The sequence below is a fragment of the Catharus ustulatus genome, chromosome 11 (assembly GCF_009819885.2).
Source record: "Catharus ustulatus isolate bCatUst1 chromosome 11, bCatUst1.pri.v2, whole genome shotgun sequence".
Lineage (NCBI taxonomy): Eukaryota > Metazoa > Chordata > Aves > Passeriformes > Turdidae > Catharus > Catharus ustulatus.
In genome coordinates this window covers 7832614-7851522 of record NC_046231.1, presented here as the reverse complement: position 1 = coordinate 7851522, position 18909 = coordinate 7832614, and the positions used below count along the sequence as shown (strand labels likewise).

The 18909-nt window shown below is 41.5% G+C and overlaps 2 protein-coding genes across 2 annotated transcripts in view; one reads left to right on the top strand and one right to left on the bottom strand.

The window, feature by feature from the left end:
* The window catches only part of VPS35 (VPS35 retromer complex component), a 25227-nt gene extending 12387 nt beyond the window's left edge, over window positions 1-12840 (top strand). The window contains exons 7-17 of the mRNA XM_033069411.2: window positions 312-395; window positions 836-945; window positions 3911-4007; window positions 4099-4247; window positions 4721-4928; window positions 5434-5589; window positions 7281-7403; window positions 8333-8512; window positions 9658-9897; window positions 10597-10740; window positions 11947-12840. Of these exons, the coding sequence (XP_032925302.1) occupies window positions 312-395; window positions 836-945; window positions 3911-4007; window positions 4099-4247; window positions 4721-4928; window positions 5434-5589; window positions 7281-7403; window positions 8333-8512; window positions 9658-9897; window positions 10597-10740; window positions 11947-12126 (1671 nt within the window). The 3' untranslated portion in view covers window positions 12127-12840. The remainder of the gene's footprint in view (window positions 1-311; window positions 396-835; window positions 946-3910; window positions 4008-4098; window positions 4248-4720; window positions 4929-5433; window positions 5590-7280; window positions 7404-8332; window positions 8513-9657; window positions 9898-10596; window positions 10741-11946) is intronic.
* LOC117001250 (histamine H3 receptor-like) lies at window positions 12385-18909 on the bottom strand. Its single transcript, XM_033069412.2, has 3 exons — window positions 18547-18909; window positions 18313-18479; window positions 12385-16167 (listed from the first exon to the last, which is right to left on the bottom strand). The coding sequence occupies exons 1-3, from the start codon at window positions 18770-18772 to the stop codon at window positions 15280-15282; spliced, it is 1281 nt and encodes a 426-aa protein (XP_032925303.1). The 5' UTR covers window positions 18773-18909; the 3' UTR covers window positions 12385-15279.

The window sequence follows — 18909 nt, the reverse complement described above, 5'->3', positions numbered from 1 at the left end:
ATAGCTGCTGAAAAAAGCTTTTAGTGGTGCTGCTGAGACCCTGGATATGTGCCAGCAAAGTCAGTAACACTGACATATGAAATCAAAGCTTGCATAATGTACAAAAGGGACAACCTTCTGAGATCGGTAGATTTTTTTCCTCTGAAGGATGGAACTGCAGAAAAATGGGACTTTTTATCAGGAAGCTTTTATGTGGAGAGTCAGCTGAGAACTGTTAGAAATTCTGCTCTGCTTGGATTAAATGCATGTGGGAATATAAACTTAGAAGGTAATTGTAAAATCACTGCAAGACCTTTTCTCCCCTATTCCAGATTGTTCTGCCTGGAATACTGGAGCAAGTTGTGAACTGTAGAGATGCTTTAGCTCAGGAGTACCTCATGGAGTGCATTATACAGGTGAGCTGCTTAAGTTCAATTGCAGTGATGGGGTACAGGGACACTTCTATACACTTAGTCAGATTCACATCTTAGATTTCCTCATGGACTGGAAAAATTAATCACTGGGACTTATCCTATGTAGTGGCTTGTCCTGTATTTTTTACCAGACAGGCAGAGTGTGGAGATGAATCCATTTTGTCCTCCTTTTGTTGCAGTAGCTTGTAAGCATCTGAGCAGCAGTGCCTGTGTTATGAGTTGTAGTAGAGGTGGGCCCTCAAGTTACCCATTTGTCTTATATCTCTTGCTTCGTGCATCTACCCAGTCAAGGTCAGCTTCATAGGCCAGAGTGTATTTACCATGTGGCTATCTACTTTAGAATTATTCTGTTGCATTTTTCTTCTGTGTAATAATGGGAAAATTCAGTTTATAACTTGATGACTGTTGATCTAAAACTTCAGGTTTTCCCAGATGAATTTCACCTCCAAACCCTGAACCCATTTCTCAGAGCCTGTGCTGAGCTGCACCAAAATGTGAATGTGAAAAATATAATTATTGCTTTAATTGACAGGTGAGTGACCAATCTGTTGTGCACAAGCAGATGATAGTCGTTCTATCATTTGAAAATGTTTAACTTCTGTACTACTTCATTGTTTCTATGTCTTTCTGTCAGCTGTAATTAAAGCTGTGAAGAATATTATTTCTGTAGCTTCTACTCTCTGGGCTCTGCTTTTACAGCTTTCAGTGAAATCTGTTTTAGGGACTGATTAAAATTTGCAAACAGATTAAGCCAGGAAACAGTCCATTTAGTATTGAGCAGTTTCATGCTTCAGAACTGAAGTGACAGCAGTTCCCTGCTTTAACAACCATGTCATTCATAGGTACCTCTTGAAAACTTGAAGATCCCAATGGCTAAATCATCTGTCAGGGATACTTTGCTTTGCAGGGTCAGAGATCAGAGAACATAATAATGCTTCTTCAGATCAAAGCTAGTAGGAAATGGAGCTACCTTCTTAATTCTTAGCTTGCCAGTAGCATCTTTACTGTTCTCCCAAAAGCATGTTTTTCCTGTGGAGGTACTGCTTAAACTGCTTGCAGTGAGTTCAGATTTGGGGGAGAAATCATAGAATCCTTTAGGTTGGAAAAGACCTTTAAGATCAAACTGAAGTTTTAATTTGTATCCTGAAAGGAAAAACTGGTTTTCAGTGAACACCTGCACTTCCTTACTGCAGAAAGGAAGGGCACTTGCATGGCTTGTCTCAGGCCCTAGAAAAGCTTTGTCCTTTGCACTTGCATCCAGACATTTGGTCCATGTACCGATGTAGGGACTTCACTTAGGGATCTTGGGTCCCCCTGGCCTTCAGCATTGGGTAGGATTACTGTATCCTCTCTCATGCCTGGAGAGGACTTGTGTGTATTGGGCATGACTGGTATAACTTAGGATCTTGATTTTTTTTACTTACTGAGTCTAGTTTGTTTTCTCCAGGTTATGCCAGATTTATGTGTTCAAGACTTTGGTTTTACTGGAAGATCTTTCAGTGTTTGTGCATTTGTCAGAGACACTGTGCTGCCTTTGCTGCCTTCATACAGAGATGTCCACAGGAGTTCGTTGGTTTCCCACAATTTGATGCTGTGGCTCAGATTTTTCATAATTTTGCTAACTTCAAAAAAAAAATTCTGAACACCACAAAACCCCCAAATCCCAAGAAACATTGCCTGTAACTGATTTTTGAGACTATCTTGATTACTTTTAAAAGAGGTCATGGGAGATTTTGCTAGGCTCTTATATTAGAGTGTGGCAGTATCATTCATGTGAGAAAGCTTTCCTTTTGTAGCTTTTGCTGTTAAACTTTGGTATCACCTCCACAGTAAGTTTTTTGTGTTCTTACTGTTCTAAACACCAGTAAGTGACTGACCAGCACTGACCCTCTGTCCTCCCAACCTTACCACTGCTGGGGTTTGTTAGGCCACTGGTGGCTTCCAGAACTCTCTCTTTAGGCTGTAGGACAAGGGCAGAAAGGTGGCAATGTCATGGTTATCTTTGTAGTACGGCAGCTTGAGATTTTGACACTGATGTTACTGCCAGTGTAGGAGCATATGAGTGGATCTGTCCTTGGAATCCATGTGTGTAGGGAGAATGTTTTGTCTGTGTTGGAGCTCATAGCAGCAGTGGCCAGGAAGTTCAGTATTGTGCAGTTAAGATGTGAAGCTGCCCTGTATAGGTTGTGCCTCTTGGCTTTTCTCCTCTTTGTTTCAGCTGGCATTGGGTAATTGAATCTGAGCATCACTGACTGCTGAAAAGCTTGTGAAAGTTTTATGCTTATTCCTGTGGGGCTTTCCTGCTAAAGGAATCTCTGCAAATAGTCTTGCTGCTTTGGGATCTTTGTTACCTTACTAAACCATTCATGACTTTTAATTATGCTGCCATCTGCCTGCAGCTTGTTCATACCTTGTAGCATTGCTGGCTTTACACTGAGCTGTTGCCAAGGAAAGCTACCTTGTGCCTCTAAGAAAAGGCAGTGATTGTTCCTGGCTTTAGAAAGTCTGCTTCTTACCACCCTGATCAAATACAAGAATAGTTCAATGTCTTATTTTTCCTGGCAGTGAAGTTTTTTGGCCTCCCAGGCTTTTCTTATGTGTCTCTATTTCAGATCCAGAATTCATTCAGAATCAAAATTGAGAAACCCTGTAGAAAGAATTTTTAAAAAATTAATGCAATACTTTTCCCTAGATATTTTTGTCGTTCTTTTCCTAATTCAGAGTAGTCAAGAATTAGAAAGTAAAGATAGCAGTGCTGAGCTTAAGCTGCAGCTCTGGTAAGGTGTTAGTTAGTCTTTTGATAGTGATGCTTTCTGTCCTGTATCTCATTTTTTGCAAAAATGGTGATTGGCATGACTTTGTCCTCTTACAGATAAAAATACCTCTCACCATCTTCTGAGTGCTTGCTAGACGGCAATTTCTTTCTCCATCTCCCCTCCCCACCCCCACAAAAAATATACTTCACTTCTCCATTCATCTCAAATTGACTTTGTATTTTGTTCTCTGCAAGGAGTGCAAGTTTCAAACATGTTGGTTGGTCTTTAGCAACAAAGAATAGTTAAGTCAGCATATTCCTTCTGTGGGTTTTTTTTTTTTCTGGAGGCTTTGTGGTGGATGCTATTTGGTTTCTAACTTCAGTAATGTCACTGGATGAGTAAATGCAGGATATTTGCTCCTCCATCAGCCCATTTTGTACCTCTTTATGCGCTGGAAAAAAACAGAGCACTTGCTTCTAGCTAAAGAACATAAATTATAAAATGTCCTTTCTGTTTCTTCTTCACTTTGCCTTTTCTGTCAGTGCTCTTTTCCAGGACTGATAATTACCAGGCTCAGTTGCTCATAAGGCTTCTGACTTCCATTAATTTCCTTTCTGCTTGTAATAGAGCTTCTAAATATACCTAAAGGACTTAGTTTTTCTACCAGTCCCTCTTTTTGCTCTGTATTTGAAGAGTCGAAAATCTGTCCTGACCAAGGTACTTTCCTTGCTCTGTCACCAGGTTAGCTTTATTTGCACATCGTGAGGATGGGCCTGGTATCCCAGCAGATATCAAACTGTTTGATATCTTTTCACAGCAGGTTGCTACTGTTATACAGGTATGTTGGGTATCCCTGCACGCAGTTTTGGGAGTGGTTTCGTGCAAAATTCTGTGATTTAGCATCAACTTGATGCTGTGTTAAATTTCAGTCTCGGCAGGATATGCCCTCAGAGGATGTGGTGTCTTTGCAAGTTTCTCTCATTAACCTGGCTATGAAATGCTATCCAGACCGTGTGGACTATGTTGACAAGGTGTTAGAGACTACTGTGGAAATATTCAACAAACTTAATCTGGAACAGTAAGTGTCTCTTGCATTTTCTTTGGCTTGGCGATTAATACCCTAAAATCAGGCCTTCTGCATTTTGCCATGTTTGGTGAGATAGCAGAGCTGTGCTCTGGATGTATAAGGTCACTGCTTTTGGACCCAGATGAACTCCTGACTAACCAGGACTTGCTCCCCTGTGCCTTATTGTGCTGTACAGCCACACAATGTGTGTGCATTTTGTAGGCATCCCTTACAGCACCCTAGAGTTCTGCTATTGCTGCCTTTGCAACCACACTCTGCTTCTGCTGGCAGCAACTGAAAACATGCATTTGTTACTGCATGTCCCAAAGAACAAGATCTGACTTCTTTTGATACTTGTTTCCTTTCTCCAAGTTGCTTGGTGGTTGTTGTATTCCTCAGAATTGATACTCTGAAGGAGGCTTTAAACCCGTCTACATGTGTGAACCATTGATTAATTGTGTTTTTATGCATATATTTTCTTTTAGTATTGCAACAAGCAGTGCTGTTTCAAAGGAGCTGACCAGACTTTTGAAAATCCCTGTTGATACTTACAACAATATCCTGACAGTTCTGAAACTAAAACATTTTCACCCACTCTTTGAATACTTTGATTATGAGTCCAGGAAGAGCATGAGTTGTTACGTGCTTAGCAACGTGTTGGATTATAACACAGAAATTGTGTCCCAAGAACAGGTATGAGTTAACTTGAAATTGTGGGTATTTAAATGTCTGTCCAAAGACCTGAAAACACATTTAGCGACTTCATGCAGGGCATGCTTTGTTTCCTAAGCCTGCGTACCCCTTCCTCCCTGGCACAGGCTTCATCCCACTTGGTAATTCTTCCTTCTGTGTTCTTAAATGTCTTTGAACATCTTACCTAACCTCATCCTAGAGGCTACTTCTGATTTACCACACCTCAGCTAGATACTAATCTGTTAGGTGTAAACAAAGACCCTGAATCCCTTTAAAACTGGGTTTGCTATCTAAAGAGGGCTACATACCCTTTGGAATCTGAATTTCCTCTGCACTGCTGTGCTGCCCTGTCCCACTTGTGCTGAGAGGGACAGTTCTTCAGGCTCTAAGGCACATATGTCTGAAGCATCACCACTATGAGTGGCTCTAAAGATGTTCCCAATTGCTGGCAATTTATGCTTATGGTCTGCTGTAGTTTAAACAGAGCTTCTGTTGCCTTTAACAGGTTGATGCTATCATGAATTTGGTATCCACGTTGATCCAGGATCAACCAGATCAGCCTGCTGAAGATCCTGACCCTGAGGACTTTGCTGATGAGCAAAGTCTTGTGGGAAGATTTATTCATCTGCTGCGTTCTGATGACCCTGACCAACAGTACCTGGTTGGTGACTGGTGCTTCTCAATGTCTGTGCTCTCTGAATGGTCACAGAGCTTGCATTATTGACTGTACAAGACTTGAGTGAAACTGGGAGCTGGGCCATCACTTCTCTGGCACCACAAACTCAGTAGAGAGCATTATGTATGATACCTTTAGTGGTAGGATGATATGTTGTTTATTCAGAAAAAAGCAGATGAGGACTTAAGCATTTGTTGATTTAAAATTTTCATCCCATGTGGTGGCAACTATCTGTATTAGTTTGTGGAACTCAATGTTCTGACAACTTCATACAACCATCTATTGAAAACATCACAAGTGCTGCTTGGAATATTGTGCTATTTGTGTATTTTGATACCAAGAGACTCAGAAAATATAACTTAGTATGTTTAGTACTTGGGATTTTAATTTCAGTAAGGATGGGGTCTTCATGCAGCGTGTAGTGTCCTGCTACTTGGTTCCAAATTATTTTGCTCTGCTTGGTCCATCTGTAACAGTAGATTTGACATCTCCTTGAAACTTGTGCATTATGGTACTTGTAATGGTTTGAGTTGATCTGTGGCAGCTTAATGTAGTTCTCTCTTGTTAGTTTGCTATATCTGACTTTAGAAGGAGGTCACTTAAACTTCAAATAAACTATCTTGAGAAGTGTGTGTTAGAGTAGAGCCAGGGATATTCTGTCTATGCAGGTCCACTGGAGAGGTTGGCAGAAGCTGTGCTGAAGTGGGATGCTGCTGCAGATGGCACAGTTAGCTCATGTCAGAGTCAGGCATGCTTAGGGACTACTCTGAAGTTACAGTTTGTGTCTGAAATAAAATTGACTGACTCTGTCCTGAAGTTGCAGCAACGTCACACTGTATAAACAGTGAGAATAGAGCAGCAGAATAAAGTGCAAGCTATGCACTGTCATTGATTTAGCTTGGCTTTAAGGTCTGGATATAAAAAAATTCTTGCTTGAAGTGTAATGAAACTTGTGTAATGGGGAGAAGCATAACTTAACTTTACAAGAATTGGAGACAGGTTTCAGGACCTGGAGTAAAGGAGAAAGGTGGGGTTTTTTGGGGGGGAGGCAGGGAGGTGTTTATTTTGGTTTTTGGCTTTTTTTTTTTTTTGTTATAGAGAGCAAAGCTTCCCTCAAAGGAATGCTTGCACCAAGGAAATTGGTATTTCTACCCCAAAAGAATTTACATAGCTAGAGATGTTGGAGCTGTTTCTGCAAAGATTGAGTGTCAGTCTCCTCTAGCAGTCCTTTGCTTTAATCATATTGACCACCCTTAAATGCCATCAAAGGACTTGTTACATTATCTTTTAGGTACAATTCTATGAGCTACTTAACACCTTTTATTTATACTGTTTAATAACTCCCTCAGCATCACAAATGCTTGCATCAAATTTTTCTACAATACAGCAGCAGCAGGAAAAAATGCAAGGCTATAGGATTTTCACAGTATCTCATGTTAAATTATGCATTCTGTATGGAAGAGATATGAAATGCAAATTCAAACAACCTAGTCCCAAGTGTATTAGCCAGAGTGGCTAACCAGTGTGTAATGGGTGATTACAGACTTCTGTGTATTCAGGTTATTCGCATGAATTCTGCATCTAACCTATAAATACATTGAGGGTGGGGCACTGAGCTTCCCTTGAGTGCTTGTTTCTGTGGAGGAGTGTCTCAGCTCACAGTGCTTCTGTTCTAGATCCTCAACACTGCCCGGAAGCACTTTGGGGCAGGGGGGAACCAGCGCATTCGTTTCACACTGCCGCCCTTGGTTTTTGCTGCCTACCAGCTCGCTTTTCGCTACAAAGAGAACTCCAAAGTGGTAAGTTCACCTCTAGCTTGCTCTTGTATGCTTACTTGGCTTTGTTTTTGTAACAATCCATTTTGTCTGACTGTAAAGTATGCTCAGACTTGATACAGAAGGCTTGTTTTGCTTGAGTTTTTTCTCAAGGCAGGTTTTTTCTTATGTTTGAATGCTTTTTAATTTAATGAAGATTTTTATCAAGTCATAGTAAATTACTTTAGTACTTGGGAAGTGATGAAGCAGAAATTGGCTAGTTTTGTTCATTCATTAAGGTGACTAATTATGTGCCTTTACTGGATGTCATGAAACTGATTTAAATCTGGATATTGAAATTCATCAATTTCTAAACTGTATCTACATTATTGTACATTATTACCTACATTATGACATTATTGTAATGTTTCTAAACCTACAAAAAAGCACTTGCTTTAACTTATGCAGTAGTAGTAAAAGTGTACATTAAAATAATGACTGATCCACTTTGGCTCTTAAATGCTTTCTGATTGAGATAGTTGCCTTTAAATATGTATTTCCTTTATTGTGGGTGTTATATTGTGGGGAAATAAGTTTAAATGTTTAAATGTTAAAATACTCTTCAAAATGAAGATTTTAAAATTCTTTTCCACTTTTGATTGCTCTAGACTGAGCAGAATTTTTCTCCCCTTGGCTAATTAGGCTTTTGCTCAGTTATGTGCAAAGCATTGCTGTCCTAACTGCAGTTCAATGTAGGCTTCTGAGAAGGGCTTCTATGAGCTGGTAGGAAAAATGGGTATGAAATTCTTGTAAGTGAAAGAAATACTTTGTGCAGACCCACTGAAGCCAACTGTGCTGCTGGGGCTCTGGAGTGGCATCAGATTGGAGCACTTAACAGGTCTTAGTGCAATTTAGATTCCCTTTTCCTTGTAGAAATGCTCTTGTTCAAGCCTTTACTTGTTTTTCTTGCCTAGGATGACAAATGGGAAAAGAAGTGCCAGAAGATCTTCTCATTTGCTCATCAGACCATCAGTGCTCTGATCAAAGCAGAGCTGGCAGAGCTTCCTCTGCGACTCTTCTTGCAGGGAGCACTGGCTGCAGGAGAGATTGGCTTTGAGAATCATGAAACTGTGGCCTATGAGTTCATGTCCCAGGTGAGTGTCCATCTATTAGAGCTGGTGTCCTGTGCTGCCTTTGATTTGGGTAGGTTTGCTGAGCACTGAACCATCTGGTGTGATTAAAACACCTGAAATGATTGACAGCCAATGCTACTAGGTAGAAACTCCTCATTTCATTCTTGCTTCCCAGGCTGCTGTGGAATTAAGCTCCATTGCTACTGATTTGAATACTGAGTCTGACAACAGTGGTATGTTGCAATGCTGCCTCCTGCTCGTGTAGTTGGCTCACTGGAGGAGTGTAGTTTCTCAGCATAAAATGCTCCTTCACTGCTTCTGTCTCCAGCTCCTGATATCTAGCTGGTGTTGCCCTGACCACAAGCACTCTTTGGAACTTTTCTAAAATCTGCAGTGTTCACAGCTGTTATGCTGGGCTTTGCCAGTTAAAATCCTTGTATTGGAACCTATTATAAGCTACTCTGAAAATGTATTTGAACTTGTAACTTGGTCTTAAGCCTTACTTATTGCAAAAACTTTCCCCTCCTACCCATCACATAAAGAACCAATGTGTTCCATGTTATCTGTGTTGTAGCTTTGTCCTAATCGTTCCTCTAATGCTGCTACTAAATGCATGTTTTCAAACAGAGTTGCTGATAATCTGGGTTTGCTCACTGTGTTGTATCAGTTGCTCTTGTAGCACAGTTCTGACTATGAGAGCAGCATGGCAATTATATACTTCGTTAGAGATACAGTTCAAGATTTGTCTGCTCTCTGAAGATTCTTGATCCGTGTAGCAGCAGTGCTTTTCTTACCTACTCTGTCGTTACTGACCTGCCATCAACTTCTGCTCTGCTGTTTTGTGTGTTTCAAAGAACCAAATCTTCAAGGCCTGTTTCTGCTGCTGAAGTTCTGTGTTTGAATAGGTGCTTGAAATGAGGAAAAACTCACTTCAGATTATATGTGGGATCACACTTATTTGCTATGACCACTGGAATACTGTTTCTTGTAAGACTTTTTTCTGGTCTGTGGATTGACTTGATTTTTACACTCTACATGAAACATTTTTTTTCCTGCCTGAAGCTTTTAAGAAATGCAAACTGGACAGTTTCTTGCTGTGTCAGTAGCAGGTGTGATTTTTTTTCCCTGATGTGTTCTGATTGAGTCTTGCTTTCTCCCTTGTCTAGGCCTTCTCTCTATATGAAGATGAAATCAGTGACTCAAAAGCACAGCTGGCTGCAATCACCTTGATAATTGGGACATTTGAGAGGATGAAGTGCTTCAGTGAGGAGAACCACGAGCCTTTGAGGACTCAGTGTGCACTGGCAGCCTCCAAACTCCTGAAGAAGCCAGACCAGTGCCGAGCTGTGAGCACTTGTGCCCATCTGTTCTGGTCTGGCCGAAACACTGACAAGAATGGAGAGGAGGTAAGAACAAAGTGACAGCAGTGGGACACATCCTGCCTCAGTAACAGTTCTGCCTTCCCTCTGTAGACATTTCTAAAATACATATATTGGTGAAGTAGCTTTGGTTGGAATTTACTCTAATATATGAAACTTCTAAAACTTACTGCAGTGTAAACTTCATAAATAAAAAAATAGAAAAAATACTAATTTAAGGGTGAAAGTTTTTACTTTTAAAAAGGAAAGCTTTTGAGTGTCAGTTAGTTAAAGGCTGGTTGACTGGGCTGCACTTTGCTTGTGTTTATTACATTAGCTCAGTTTGCATGTGAACTACTAAACTTTCAAATTAAAGATACAAGTTGTTGAAGTAAAGGTGAAAAAATCCTGTGTTCTCCAGGGCTTGTTATACAAGCTGTTGTCATTTTAAAGAGCAGAGTTTGAAACATTTTTCAAAGTATGCATTATGGTACATGTTACAAAATTGAGTTAATTGACCTCATAATTGAAAACTTTTAACAACTGTTTGTTACTGTGTGATTTAACAAAATCTAATGTTGGTGGCAGTCAGGCAGGGTGGGCTTTCATGGACAGCTTGCTCTGCAGTTTGTGTAGTTTTGTGTTTCTGTGGCAGACCCCCAGGAAATGCTGTGTGCACCAAGGGAAGAGGTACTGGAGCTCCCTAGGTTCGTTTGTTTCTTGTAACTTTGGTGTTTTTCCTTCTAGCTTCATGGAGGAAAAAGAGTGATGGAATGCCTAAAGAAGGCTCTGAAGATAGCAAATCAGTGCATGGACCCTTCTCTGCAAGTCCAGCTTTTCATAGAAATTCTGAATAGATATATCTATTTTTATGAAAAGGAAAATGAGGCGGTGAGTGGAAGTCCATTCTCTTGCATCTTTTTTAAAGAATGTTTCTTTGAGTTCTTCATTCACACTTACACCACAAATTCTCTTCAGCTTGCCCGGTAGTCTCATGAGGCACAAGTCCTTGTGGTAAGAGAGGAGTCAATTCTTGATGTGCTAGTAAAACTTTCGGATTAAACTTTGTTCTTCTCACATGGAGGGTAATGTTTGCAGTTCAGTTATGAATTTAAATATTGTGAGACTTGTATACCTGAAATATTTTAGATTAAAACTTACTGGAACTTTGATGAGAAAGTAGTAAGATTGTAGCTTTAGAGCTACCTAACATAATGTGTACAGAAGGGAAAGAAAATTCTTTACAGGTGTTCATGGTCACTGCTGACTCTGCCAGGTTGATGTAAGCTTTAATTTCACAAAATAGGTATGACACCATATGTATGTGTGAGATAGTTACCTGATCCATTTTCTGTTAGCAGGCAAAACAAGAGTTATGCAGTTTGGAAAACGTGCTTGGTCAAGTAGAGATCAGTGTCTCCTCTGATGTCATTGGCTGAGAGCAGACAAGAAAGAATACCCTGTAGTTCTGAGAGAATTCCTAAAGAAATTTGAGGGATTTGCTGACTTGCCAATAATTAAACTGGCTTCTCAGTATAGGAGTGCTCTAGTAGAGGAGATGCTGTACCTGATGGAGATGAAAATAAAGCTTTGAATTTCAAAGCATTGGCAGATGTAAAAACACTCCCTGAATGTTCTGGTGGCTTGCAGTGCATTTTGTGTAGTGCTGAACTTCTGCCTGTGGGCAGCCATGACTTGTTCTCTAAGAATAACTTTAAATCTGACTGACTTTTGTAAGGAACAATCATCTCACAGTGCATGTGCAATCTGATTGGGTGTGCCATTTGTTTGAAGCTTTTAAAATTTGTATTGATTACACTGGAGAGAAATGCTGTTTGGAGTAGTTACAAATCTATCAATCTAATGACAAGTTTTTCACATTTGCTGGGATGGGGGAATTTCCACAGAACTCTGAAACTTGAAAGGGTGCTGTGAGGAACCAGAGAAGTCAATCCCCAACAGTTTGTCTGCATAGAGTCTTATCAGCATTTGGGAGGGTTGTCCAAATACAGATAGCTTAAAGACAAGTCTGTTAAAACTAATGTCTGTGTACTTGTACACAGATGGTGTTGATGACTTCTGTTTTATGTTGCGTAGGTGACAATTCAGGTTTTGAATCAGCTTATACAGAAGATCAGAGAAGATCTCCCAAACCTTGAGTCTACTGAAGAAACAGAACAAATTAACAAACACTTTCACAACACACTGGAGCACTTGCGTCTGAGGAGGGAATCACCAGAATCTGAGGGGCCAATTTATGAAGGTCTTGTTCTTTAGAAAGACACTCACTGTACCTGTTCTCATTTACATACCTTTTTTTGTTTTTTTAAGATAGGTTCCTAGGTTGTGCCTTTCAGAAATGTCAAGTTAACATTCATGTGTTCAGTCTGGCACTTCAAACACTTGTGTTGAGTACTCTAACAAATTTGGAAGGTTGGACCAGCAACTACAGGTTTCATCAGTTAGCATGGCTGAAACTTTCTTTGAAATCCATGTGACATGGTAGGGCTCTTCAGTTCTGATTTCTCTGCTGTCTGTTCACTGTTGCTTCTGTAGCACTAGAGCTCTAAACTGGCAGTGACTGTCAGCTGAAACAGTGTCTGATCTTTACAGAGCATCAGATTTTTGGGATTATTGTATGTCAAATTCTGCTTGTGCTTTTCTTTTAATGCGAGTTAAGACTAAGTGTAATATTTTTCCCTAAAACTAGAATATATTAATGCATGTTTGGAGAGTTTTAAAGTACCATGTTCAAAAACAGAAGTTATATTTTGCATATTAAGGCTCTGTGACATTCAGTGAGGGCCAGTACTGTGCACAGGGCATATTTATCAAGATAATTTTGTTCCAAATAGTATAAAAAATAGAGAAATTGCAATCTATATAGATATGTATAACCTTCATTACTGTAAATTTAGGGGAAAATGCATTACACAAGTTTATTCAGTATCATGATTTTGCACCGGTGAAACAATAAAGTTGCTATTAACACCTGTTGTTTCATGTCTCTTCAGAGCCCACTGTTGAACCCAAAGCTAATGCTGAACCTTCTGATAGAAGTGGAAGAACTTTTGTTTTGTAGGGACAGCAAGATCAAGGCATAGTTACCCTGGCTGAGCTGGGTGGCTGCTGGCATTTCTAATGTAGGAGTTTGTGATACAGACCCAGTGTTTCTCCACATGGTGCTGAGATTGTGTGCTCACATTTCAGAATGCTTTTATGACATACCTGGAGTGAGGAAGAATCCTACTGGATTCTGTGCCAGAGAGCTGATGGCAGTTGAATGACAGTGCTGTAGGAAAGTAAGCAGTAGAGCAGGGCAGTGGCAGCTCCTGGGAAGCTGGTACAGTCCATGGGTTAATGCCAGCTGCTGCAAGTTTTGACCTGTCTGGTTTGCCTTTACTGAACGTGGTGTTCTAAAGATAACTGATTGAATTGCATTACTCCTTGAGTGACCACTTTCTAAAAATGTGTCCCAGCTTGATTGGATAGTAAAGGAGACTTTGGTGGGATTGTTCAATAATTTAATGCTACCTGTTTTCTGAAAAAGGCAAGTACAAACCTAGGAAACGATTGCAGAGTATACAACTATTAGATCAGTAGTACACTGATAAATAAGTCTGGCTTGGAAGGGAGGAGGAATAAATGGGGAGATAATTTAAAGGCTTTACTTCCCCAGGTTTTTTATAATTGATCCTAATTCAAAAATCTTCATGTTGCTCTGTATCTGTTGAAACTATTCCTCAGAGAACTGTTAAGCTGTTTTGTTATAGCACATCCATAGCAGAATGTGGTGATGATGTTCATGTGGATGCATTCATAGGGTAGGGATATGTCCTCCTAGTTTACAGTGTTTGCTAACCATATTTGTTTAGTCCTCAGTGTCAGTCCTTGTAATTTGGAAGTGTCTTTGAAATACCAGTTTTGCAGTTTCAACTGCAGTCACCCAAATGTTGTAGAGTGGTGCTTTTTCACCCTCTCCCACTTATTAAGGCTAAACATTTACAACTCTTCCACAGCTCTTAATTACTTTTATTGAAAGTTTACAATGTAAACAATTTTACTGCCTGTAAACTGTACGATTGTATTACCATGCATTTTGACTGTGGCACTGGACAATTAGAGCTGTTCAGTAACTATCACTTGTCAGCAAAGGAAAGCATCTGTTAGGTTATGTAGTAAATGCCGGTGATGGTGGAACAAACTTGTGTCATTAGTGATGCTCAGTGTGACACCTTGTGGGATAAATCTGCTCCAAACTCAGAATCAGTTGTATGAGCTGCTCCTGTGGCACAGGCACAATGGCAGAAACACTCTTGGGCAGTAGCAAGGCTGTAAATTGTAACAGACTTCCTGTCGTGCCAGTCATCACGCATAACCTGGGAAATATCTCAACACTTCAAGTGATACTTTCTTGACCACTAATGACTTGATGGATGGCAAGATTCAATGGGTGGGGTAGGGGAAAACAACACTTTGTAATCTAGCCAGAAGTAGTAAAGGTCCAACTGTAAATATCTTAAAAAATGTCTTAAAAAATTACTGGAAAGGAAGTTTACCTAAAGCTCTATCATGGATCTCATAGACTGCTTAGGCTTACTCTGTCCTTACAGCAAAGCATAGAGTAATGCCCTCAGCCCTGTGAAAAGTAGAGTTTTGACCTCTGTAGATTCCTGCCCATGCAGGATTCGGGTGGGGGCCAGAAAGTCACTGCTGAGGGAGGGAACTCCTAGTGAAACTCTTCCAGGGTTTAAGTTACTAATTCTTGTATCTCCTATTACAAAGCTCAAAACCCTTCTATACTTCTGTTCCTGGACTTTGTTCTACTAAGTATTCCACTCTCTTCCACTTCCATCACCTTTTCCACTCCAGTGGTCCCTTACCTGCTACAGTTGCTCAGCTTCTCTGGTAACATCACTGTTGTGCTGCCTCCTGTCCCATGCTTTTCCTGTATTTTTATTGTTGGTCATATCCTGTCTGGTTTGCCACTAAGTGGAGGTGGAGGAAAGCATCCTAGACTCAACAACTGAAACCCTTGATGTCTTGAAGTGGGTTTGGGGTAAGATATAACAGATCCAAGATTAAGGCTTCCTGAAATTCCAGCAGTATTTAGTTATTAAAAGTGACAGAGCCTGAACTCTAATTATTAGCCATGAAAGCTATTTTTTGTTTTCAGCACTTCAACACTAGTGCACCATTACCAGAAAATACACTGTTGGTGTAATTTTCCAAAGAGCTTTGAAAAATGACCTTTCTTTTCACTGCTGTGATTTTCCCAGCTATGTTGATGACTGTATTTGTACATATTCATAAACATCTACATTTGTGCCTACCTACCAGTATTCTGTAAATATTTGCAGGTATTGCAATACTAGCTTTTTGGTGCTCCCACCAAATGCAAGATGTATTAATTTTCAGCGTTCCTACTTTTCACATCAAAATGTCAGGATGAATTTTGGCCTTTTGTGGACACAGGAGTTTTAGGAATGCTTTCCTAAAGCTCATGTGACACAGTGGGTAGAGAACAGGGTTGATGGCTGAGTTCACCCACAGAAGCCAGAATGAGATCTCATAGAGGGAATAGTGCACACAGTGCCCGTGGCAGGCTGCCCTGATGATCATCAGGAGTGTGTATGGAGCCCAGCACAGCCCAAACACACAGACAATAACTGCTAAAGACTTTGCTACTCTTTTATCCCGGGAAAGTCTAAATCTGTTTGCCATAATGTTAGCAACGTCCGCCTTGCTGCTGGGCTGGCAAAGGCTTTCTGTTGCTTTCAAGAAGCCATTCCTGGGAGGCCTGGTCTTTCCATCCACCTGCAGGGGTGGAAGGTCACGACTGACATTTAGATTTGATGGCTGATTGCCAAGCTCAGCCGAGGCCTGAAGCCCTGGAGCCTTCTTTGGGGGAAGAAGGCTGCTTGTTCTCTTCTCATGTTTCTCTCTGTAAGTTGGCTTTACAAAAAACACAGTGTGTTCTCTTTTTTCCCCCTGGAAATTCATTTCACAGTCCTCTTGACAAGGTGAGAGGTTTTCATTTCGGAGTAATGTGCGTTTCCTGATGTTAAGGTAAATACTTAAATTAAAGTACATAACAGTGATGAAAGGTGTAAAGAATTCAACAGTAGAGGCAATCATTAGGAAATACCAGTTGTAGAAGAATTCTGCATGACATTCTCCTTCAGGGAGGATGCTCTTTTGGGCAATGTGCTCCCAGCTGAGAATGGCTGGCCCATAGAGGAGGAAAGCAGCAATCCATACAGTCATCATCTTCAGTACTGCATTTCTGGTCATCCCTTGCTGGGCCCTGTAGCTGACCTGAGGGACAAAAGTCACACACATTACATGTATCCCAAACAGTTATGTGGCTGCTTTGGAGCATGGCCCTCTCTCTCAATTGTGAGAGTTGGTGAGAGACTGGTTTTGGGATGAGGGTTAGACCAAACTTACTGATATCACAGACGAGTTATTTCTGAAATATGCCTTCCAAGAAACCTTATCAAGGTGATTGGATAAGTCCTGAGAACATGCATCAGATCTTAAAAGCTCAAAAACAAAGTCTCCTTCAAAGCAAATAACCACTGCTCTTCCTAGAATTGGTTGTCACCCGTTGCTTCATATTTAATTGATTTAGCTGTGATACCTGTTTACAAAATGGTTAAAAACACTTATTGGACTCTTTGGAATTTTAAAATAATTTAAAATACATAAAAGAATTTGAATTCACAGAACATCACGCAAATTCTTTCTACTTTGTAGAGAGATTTTCTTAATGTGAAAATCACACAAAAAGTTTACATCTTCTGATATACTTAATTTCATTCTTTCATTAAGTACTTGCAGAATTCCTGATTGCAGTTAAGGTGTACAGATGGAGTGTTGTGGTCTGCAAAAGTGCTTTACAGAAGAATAACTGATTTCAATTATTTAGAAAATAGAGAAGCTAAGGTGCAGAAATAATAAGTGTGTAAGTAATACTGAGCCAGATCAGTAATGGAATTCATCAGAATCTTAAAGTCAAGATTGTCTTCTCTATTCTGATTCCCTGGAGTGTCTGTCCCTGAGGCACTGGACAAGTACTCATGCAGTGCCTTGGAATTCACCATTCATGTCTCCACAGTGCAGCCACACAGCATTTGGAATATGAAGTCCTCAGCCTTAAATTCTGTCAGGGTTCATATTTACTGCCCCCATCTGTGGGCCTTGATCTCTACAGCCAGTGCTGTTCTGCTAGAGGAGTCACAGAGCTGAGGAAATCCCAGTGTGTCTGAATTGGGTCTGATTTTGCAGTCCTTAACAAAGCTATGAATGATTTCAGGAGCAGTCTTGGAGGAAGTTACCATTTTCATTGAGATGGAGAATAATTTGCAACTTCAGATATTCCTGTTTATATGTTCTCATGCTGCCCTAACCCAACAGTCATTTTCTGTACTCTTGCTTGGGGAGGGATTTTTATATGAGGGATTAATGCGAAATATTTTAAATTGGATGATGACTTTCATTTATTATGACCAGTTTCCATTTCTGTTTCTGAAACCATCTAGTTTATATATTTATACTATGTGCATAGTCATGAGAGGTTGGTTTATGAAAGAAATATTCATGGCTAATTCAGAACCTAGAAAATAAAGGAATTCTGAGTGTTGACTGTTCAAGAATGAATCTGTTCATTTCTCCCTCTTCATAAAGGAGTTGGTAAAACTGCTGAATTGATTCTGCAGCCTCTCTTTGTACTGTCTGTGATTTAAATGAGCAACAAACCTAAATGAACATTTTAAGAAAATGTGGGTGGAATGTAACCAAGAAGTGTGTGTAGAAGTGTGAAACCTCTTAACAGGTAAAACATGTTATTTTGACACCATCCAAAATACTTTGAGGCATTATGGTCTAGGTGAAAATTAAGTGCAAAGTCTAATCTTCCTTTTTTAATAAGTGGCATGCCGCAGACACGACTTGAGCTATTTCTGTGTACATGGTGCACCTGTGCAAGATGTTAACTTATAATCTGCCACTTTTGACCCACACAGAGCCCTCCACATCCAATTCCCCAACAGTTTAATACCCACTGCTAGGAGGTCTCTGCCTTGTGCCTCAGCTTGGCAGGGGCACGGCCGCGTCCTGAGCCAGCAGCTCTGGTTCAGCTGGGTAATACTTTTAAAGCTTATTCAAGATGCAGCTGAGGAGGAAATAAGTACACCTTGTTCCCTCTGCAGCCACAGCCTGTGCCTGTTTCTAAAACGGAGTACCTCTTCCACTGTAGAAGTGAGAAGGAAATGCATTTTCTGGCAAAGCCGATCACTCTCAGAACTATTTGCAGGCCTGAGAGGAGCTGCCTCGATCACCCCTGTCTCATGAGAGAGGCTCAAGGGTGTTGAAAGCCAGGTGCCCTAAGTAAACCCCACTGCCTGGAAGGGCAGCCCTAGAGTCCCTGCCGCCCCGCTGGCACCCCTGCCCAGCCCTTACCGCTCTGGTGACACAGATGAACCTGTCGAAGCTGATCAGGACGATGTTGAAGACGGAGGCGGTGCACACCAGGTAGTCCACCACTAGCCACAGCTTACACAAGCCCCTGCCGAGCCTCCACTCGCCCGTCAGCACGTAGGGGATGTAGAGGGGGATGCAGAAGCCGCCTGCGGACAGAGCTCGGCGGTGACACGGGCAGAGCCAGCCCCCACCCCGCGGCGCCCGGCTACTCACCCACCAGCAGGTCGGCGACGGCCAGGTTCAGGAAGAAGAAGTTTCCCTGCGTGCGGAGGCTCCGGTCCACCACGAACGCCAGGATGACCAGGGCATTGCCCAGCACCGTGGCCAGCACCAGCAGCCCCATGAGCGCGGCCAGCAGCGCGGCGGTGCCGGCGGGGAAGGGCCCGCCCGCCGCACAGGCGCTGCCGGACAGGTTGAGCCACGGCCCGTCCCGGCCCATGGTGCCGCCGGAGAGCCCGCGGAGCTGCCCGGAGCCAGAGCCGGAGCTCGGCCCGGCCCCGCCCCGCTCAGCCCCACCGGGCGGAGCGAGGGGCCGGGCGGTGCAGCCCAGCCCAGCCCAAGCCGCTGGGGACGGCC